Below are 6,886 nucleotides of genomic sequence, written 5' to 3' on the forward strand. Positions count from 1 at the left end.
TAAGCTGCATTCAAAGCAGTCACAAAAAAAGCTTAATAAAATTGTTTTGAAAAATTTACAGTCAATAAGTTAATTCATCATGCAGAAGAAACGTTAACGAGTTTGCGAGATCTCTTCTATGTTAAAACTAATGTTATCGTACTTGTGATGCAAGCTCTATCCTCTTCGTTCAATAAAGACGGGCAGCGAAATAACAATCGGTAAAGTTGAACACAATTATTGAAGATGATGTGTGCTTACTTGGATGATGACTTTTGGTTTTCTTTGTCTTTGAATTTCATTTCAGTTTCTACATCGGTGAACCATCGATGTTTTAAAACATCGATGTTCAAAATTTAAACAACGATGATAGCAATACATGGGCGTAAAACACGTCGATGTACTGAAAATAATTTTTTAATGTATGTTCATACATACTCGAAAATACTTCAATAGAAGCGAATTCAAATCCCATATTTTTTGCATTGAGTGATGCAATAGGAGAAGAGAAATAAGTCATGCATATATTTAAAATGCAAATCACAGAATATGAATACAAATTAATAAGAATATTTTCAGAAAATCTTAAATGTTAGTGAAACAAAAAATTAAATTGATTTATTTTTTAAATAGTAAAAACCAAATAGAAAATCTAGAAATATTTTTCAAGCTAAATAACACTAAAAAAATTAAATAGTCATTCCGGAACATTTATTTTTAATCGAATTACGTGGAAGACTTGTGCAAATTATATTTAAAACGAAAAACGTATTCAAACATTATAAAGCCTTGAAATCCTGGGACATTACGGCAAAGTTTCACTCCTAGGACTACCCATTAGAAAAGAGGCCTTTATAAGCTAACATTCGCAATATCTAAAAATTCATAATTTAAGAGGAAAATTGACTGCACTGGAGCCCTAATCTGTTTTTTCTTACAGAAGTATTTATTTCAAAAAATAACCAAGTGGAATCAAATTTATGAAATAAATTCATTCACCAAATAAACAAATCTTGTATGGAGATTATTGTGGTGAGCCCTAGACTGATATAATTTATTTAATCGTTTTAAGAAGTTAAAATTGTTGGTATTAGACATATATACTTGTTTGAAGGTTGAACCTTTCAAAACTGTACCTTCCAAAACCATTGGAGCATATAACGTTTATTTTATTAGCAAATGATATGAGTGCGATGACCCCTTGTTAACAGAAATTGTATAGCTAAGATAAACAAGATATATACATATATGTATAAATCTTTTTTTGCATATTAATAACATTTTGATTTGAAAACTAAGATTTCTTCAAACTTGTTGTATATTGCAAAAAACTGAATTCACTAATACTAAATGACTGCAACTAATAGTTAAGATGTCACACGTTATATATCATGTTTATGGTCAACTCAAACTTGCTTTTGTGAAACGTCACCACCCTTATTTGGAGGAAGGGTCGGAAAGTAACAATTTTTGACACCATTAGTTTAAACAAAAATCTGAAAGCACAAAAAGAAATTTGCAAACAATCCGAAATTTTAAAAATGCTTGATTTTCTTTTATTACTGATAATTAATGCAAACAAGTATATGAGTACATAATATACCTCCTTCCCGGAGGAACAAAGATTGGGCCTGGTCACAAAACGCACACCTATCGGATGATTACGCGTGAAGATTTATAGCGCTCGATGGACTATTTGGAAAAAAAAAAACAAATAATGCTATTTCCAATTATTAAATATCTGATTACCGAGAGATCAACATACATGCATTTAAAAAATCAAAAAGAAAAAAAAATGACATTTTCCATCAAAGACTATGCATAAAAAATTATTGCTTTACAGCAGTGGAAGAAATTGAACTTGTATTTAATCATAAGTTAGATTCGCCAAGTATGATTCTTCAGAACCTATTTCTTCAATGAATAGATTCAGTTTCCCCCCATTACTTTGATTAATGTTTTTTCTATTCCAATACCTTTTGTCCTGTTTCGTTTTTGGGAAAAGTAATCATCTTTGGTATCTGGCTTTTGGATTAGCTCCTTGATCATATTTCAAAAAAATAAATATTCGATATTTTATGAGCTAAGAGTAGGTTGAATGTTGTTAAAATAATTTTAATTGAAGTATCATCAGCAAGGGGGCGAAAAATGCTTCCAGCTTTTTCTGTTTTACCTTTTAAAAGTATTTGTTTACTATTTAAATGAGTAATGAACAAATCTGAAAATGTTTATTTAATTATCTATTAACAAGGATAATAAATTGCAGAGGTTGCACTCACGAGTAAATGAATAGAAATAATAAGTTGCCATTTTTTTAAACTTTTTTTTTTTGTTATTATGTAATATTGTTTTTTTTTTTTGAAAAGCGAATACTGAGCTGTAGTAAATGCAATAAAAAATCTTGATTGGTCAATAATGGTCAACCAACAAAATAAATGTAAAATTTTTAATTTTCAAAGCCTAGATATGAACCATGCGGCATTCATGGATTTTAAAAAATGAGATTAATATTTTTCTTGACGCATTTTGTAGTTTATAAGGTAATTTAAAATTTGCCCTTTTTTAAAAAACAAATTTTGTTTTTAAAAGCCAGGGAATAAAAGTTGCACCCTCGGTCGGTGCTCGTGAACATAAACACGAGATAGTTTTCATGGTGCATTTTGTAGCCTTCAGAATGTTTTGTACTTTGTCCTTTAACTAATTCAATTTCAATTTTAAATGCCAGAAGAGGGAATTTCAGCCCCTCACGCCCCTCTGTCGGCATTCGTGGGAAGATTTTTCACGGTGTGTTTTGTAGTTTTTAAGGTATTTTGCACTTCGACTATCTTTGCCAAATTCAATTTTAATTTTAAAAGCCGGTGGATGAAAGTTCGTCCCTTTGCCGACACTCATGAGGACAAACATAATATTTTTCGTAACGTATTTTGTAGTTGGCTTAAAATTTTTGCAGTTTGCCCTTTCTTAATCAAATTAATTTAATTTATTTGTTTATAAAAATAATTATTAAAACGAAGTTTAAAAAAATTTTAAATTTGAAAAAAAGGGTGAATGTTAATTTCATATAGTTTTTTAGTTAAAACTCTTTTTAATTTTGTTTTTAAAGCAGGGAGGGGGCAACTACACTCCAAGCCTGTGTCCATATCTGCCAAAGCGGAAATGTCTATAAATTTTGCTTTTCTGGATACTTTTTTTTTTTTTTTTGTAAGAAACGAGAAGTAAAAAGTTTTTCATTTTCTAAAATTACTTCTTTAATATATCACCGCACAAGAAAAAGAGAGAGAGAGAGAGAGAATGAGAGAAAATAATGTAACAGAACGAATCTGTGTTCAAGAAAAATTGAATCTCATAGATTTTTTACATTTTTAACTTGAGTTAAAAAGCAAAGAAATGCTTCTAAAAATTCAAAGGATTTTGAAAAAGAAATACTGTTGACTAAATTTCAATTCTTATCAAATTCATACCTTTAATAATCAAAATTTTTAAAATCTTAATATTCCAAAAATATTTAATGTCGAAAGAATATCTTCGGGCCGAAATTGTGATAATTCTCCAAAGACAGAAGACCGGATGGAGAAATTAAGAGAGTGGAAATTTTGGCTAAAAACAGGACCATTAAAAGAAGCCTGTCAGATGGTGAGATTAAAGATGATGAAAGTAACAATAAAAGAGTGAAGACTTATTTCATGTTTATAGTTTAAGATTCGATCATTTTAAATTTCAGAAAATTTTTTACATTCAAAAAAAAAATCGGTGAACCATAAAGACAACTGGAACTGTGAACAGTTTTTGCAGACTGAGCAGGAAGCAAACTGAATTCGAATGATGCCTCAGGAAGAAATTAGTTTTAATTTAAACCGGCCAAATTTTATGATTTTCGTGACTTGCCATGACTACGGGGTGTAGCTTTGTTCTGCTCTTTTTTTGTGTATGAAGGTACTAACACACGCTCACTTAGACAAGAATGCTTCAACGTGTGTTCGCTAATTTTGAAACTTGTGCAAAAGGCAATTTGCATAGGAATATAGCTAATACCTTTCTTTTCAATTTCATGTAATTTTTTTATACTAGACGGAATTCCGACGATTAAAGATTGAAAATAAGTTTCGAAAACTATAAAGTTCTATCATTTATTTTGTTCGAAATTACTCCCTGATTGCGCAACAAAGCTTAGCGTGCTTCGTGCTTGAGCAAAATTGTCCTACACAAGATGAAGCATACGTTTGCAAATATTTTTGGGCGTATATGAATAGATTATTTCTGAAAGGGCGCAAGTCCAACGGAAATCCTTTGGACTTACGCCCTTTCTGAAATAATCGATTCATGTAACGTTAACCTAATAAAAAATTCAAAATTCTAGCACTAACTCTCCAATTGGAATATTTCTATAAGCGTAATTCTAAATAAAGATTTTTTTTTTTTTTTTGTTGTCAAATTTCAACATTGTATAACGTTTCCAAATTTTAAATCATGATTATTGGACAATGACAAAAAACAGAAAATGATTTCTCTCTTACACACCCCACCCCCTACCCCTCCCGGGCATTTCGCGCCAAGTAGCGCTTTTATTACCCCAATTTTACAATACAGAAATCGATGAATAGCTTCAGCAGATCTTATGTCAAATTTATATTATTAGCTTAATGTAAAAAGTAAGTTTAGTTTTCAAACTGACTTACTTTTTACATTAAGCTAATAATAGAAAGGAGTAGCTGACGGGCCTGCTCCTAGAATAGACGATAGGAGCAGGCCCGTCATTTTGAATTTTTCCGGGGGAAGACGTGCAAAGAGTATAACATCAATCTAAAATATACGAAAAAAGCGACGAAAATCACGCTCATTTACATACAATTACATGAAACTCTCAATGCCAGGAGTCAATTGGCCCCTGACCTCCCAATGACTGACCTGGTAGGAGGCACTTTTTCATAAAGTCGTAGCGATAATATTTTGGTACTATAGTTAAGGCAAATCTGGCATTGTTGTACCCCCATGAATGAGAGCTTAACACAAACTGTTAATAACACTTAGAAATTCCAATGTCGAATTTTATGCCATTCCCAACTTCTGATGAGCACCCCTGCCTGTGATGTGTCCCCTATAGCACCCGCTGGATCTAGGGGAGAGCAAACCGGAACCTTGTCCCAAGTGACAACGTCTAACTGCGGCAAATTCACCCAATTTTTGAAATTTTTTCCCTATTACTCGATATAAAAAGTTGAAAAAAGATGGGTAAGGGCGCCAGTTTCAAGTGCTTATCTGTCTCGGAAAAAGTGAAGATTCTGCACTGATTCCAGGCCCATCATTTCCATAGGTCTTGGTCTCCATAAGTTTTCCATTGGAACAAAAGGTGTGAATTCAATGTATTTTATAGGAAAAAAGCAAAATGCTTAATTGCATAATGTTTTTAAATTCCAGGGAGAGGGCAATTGACCCCCCCCCCTCCTAGAATTTAAAAACATTATGCAATTGACCCCCCTTTGATTACCCAAATGATGGACCTGGTTGCTTCCTTAGCTATGTCTTACTCTCGCATGATCACTTTCTTCCTTCCAACAATTTCTGGAACAAAATTTAGATAATTTAGTCATTGGAAAGCAGTGGCGGATTTACAATGGCACAAATGTCGCAATTGCGAGGGGACCCCCACTATCATAGGGGCTCCGAAGAAGAGACAAAAATGCACATGGTAAATCTTTTACATTGTCCTGTGATAGACTGAAGAGCCCCCAAAAATGCGTCGCAACGAGCCCTTAAACCAGTAAACCCATCACTTTGGAAAGCAAAGATGGTCACTGATGAAAATGTATTTTCAAAGGAAGCAAAATCTTACCTTGATAAGTATCCGGCAATATCAGAGGAGGGCCGACGTAAGTTATCCCTCCGTTCTTATCCCTGTCGATGCTCCGGGCATGCACCTGTTGGCAAATGTAGGCTTTGTACAACATCAGGGGTCTGTCCAGGTCCACCCTGGCCGGACCTTGCACTTTATTGCCTTCCAGAACACGCACCACTTGAGGAAGTCCATACTTTCTCAAGAATTCCTGTGGCGGCAAGGGCTCCCCCCAGCACTTAATTCCAGAGAGGGAGCTCATATCACTTTTTTTATTCCTCTTTCCAAGATGTTATTCAGTCATTACTCGAGTTCCTCTCTTCTAAAAGCTCCTTTCAGCAAAGCAGTAAAAGTACAATTTCACTCCTTTTACCAGACAGTTTTCTCTAAACATCATTTTTTGTGAAATGAGTCTAAAGTAATGCATTTAGCACTGCTCCGATATTTTCACTCATTAGCATTCAAAATATCCTTAAGTTTTCATTTGTACACTTTCATCTTCCAATGCTTTATGTAAATCACAAAAAGCGTTCCACATTTACTTCTCAGCAAAACAAACTTGAGAACTTCCGGCAAATAGAACAACGTGACTAGAGTGTTCCTTGGGACGAGCGCACGCAACCTTTTCGAACAGCAGAACATGGAAAAGTGAGAGTCGAAGTTTCATTGCCGTGATCTTTGCCGCCGGCTGAGAGAAATTAATCCGCCAGGTTGGCTTCCTTGTAATGACGAAAAAGGCGCCAACTCCAGTTTCGCTTCGTTGCCGAAGTTCTTGATATACGACGTTTTAATTCCTGTAAGAATTCGATCTAGGGATTAACTGTGTAATTGAATTTTCATGAGGTGGATCTCATTTTTCTTAGAAAAAAGAAACAAATTCTTTCTAATGGAAAAAAACTGCAACTTTTTTCAAAACTGAAAATAGTAACATAACTAAAAAAATTAAACAGTCGGGTTGACTACCTCTCTAACTTGAACGCTTTTGTCTGACACAGAACTATTATTCTATAACAGTAATTTTAAACCTGTGATCTGCGGACCACTTGTGGTCCTCGAGCGATTTTCATGTGGTCCGCG

The 6,886-nt window shown here is 33.6% G+C and overlaps 1 protein-coding gene across 1 annotated transcript in view; it reads right to left on the bottom strand.

Annotated features, from left to right (window-relative positions):
- The window catches only part of LOC129226469 (uncharacterized), a 177,495-nt gene extending 171,064 nt beyond the window's left edge, over nt 1–6,431 (bottom strand). Inside the window, exon 1 of the mRNA XM_054861079.1 lies at nt 5,810–6,431. Coding sequence (XP_054717054.1) covers nt 5,810–6,071 — 262 coding nt within the window. The 5' untranslated portion in view covers nt 6,072–6,431. The remainder of the gene's footprint in view (nt 1–5,809) is intronic.
- Nucleotides 6,432–6,886: the final 455 nt, after the last annotated feature.

Source organism: Uloborus diversus, chromosome 1 (assembly GCF_026930045.1).
Source record: "Uloborus diversus isolate 005 chromosome 1, Udiv.v.3.1, whole genome shotgun sequence".
Taxonomy (NCBI): Eukaryota; Metazoa; Arthropoda; class Arachnida; order Araneae; family Uloboridae; genus Uloborus; species Uloborus diversus.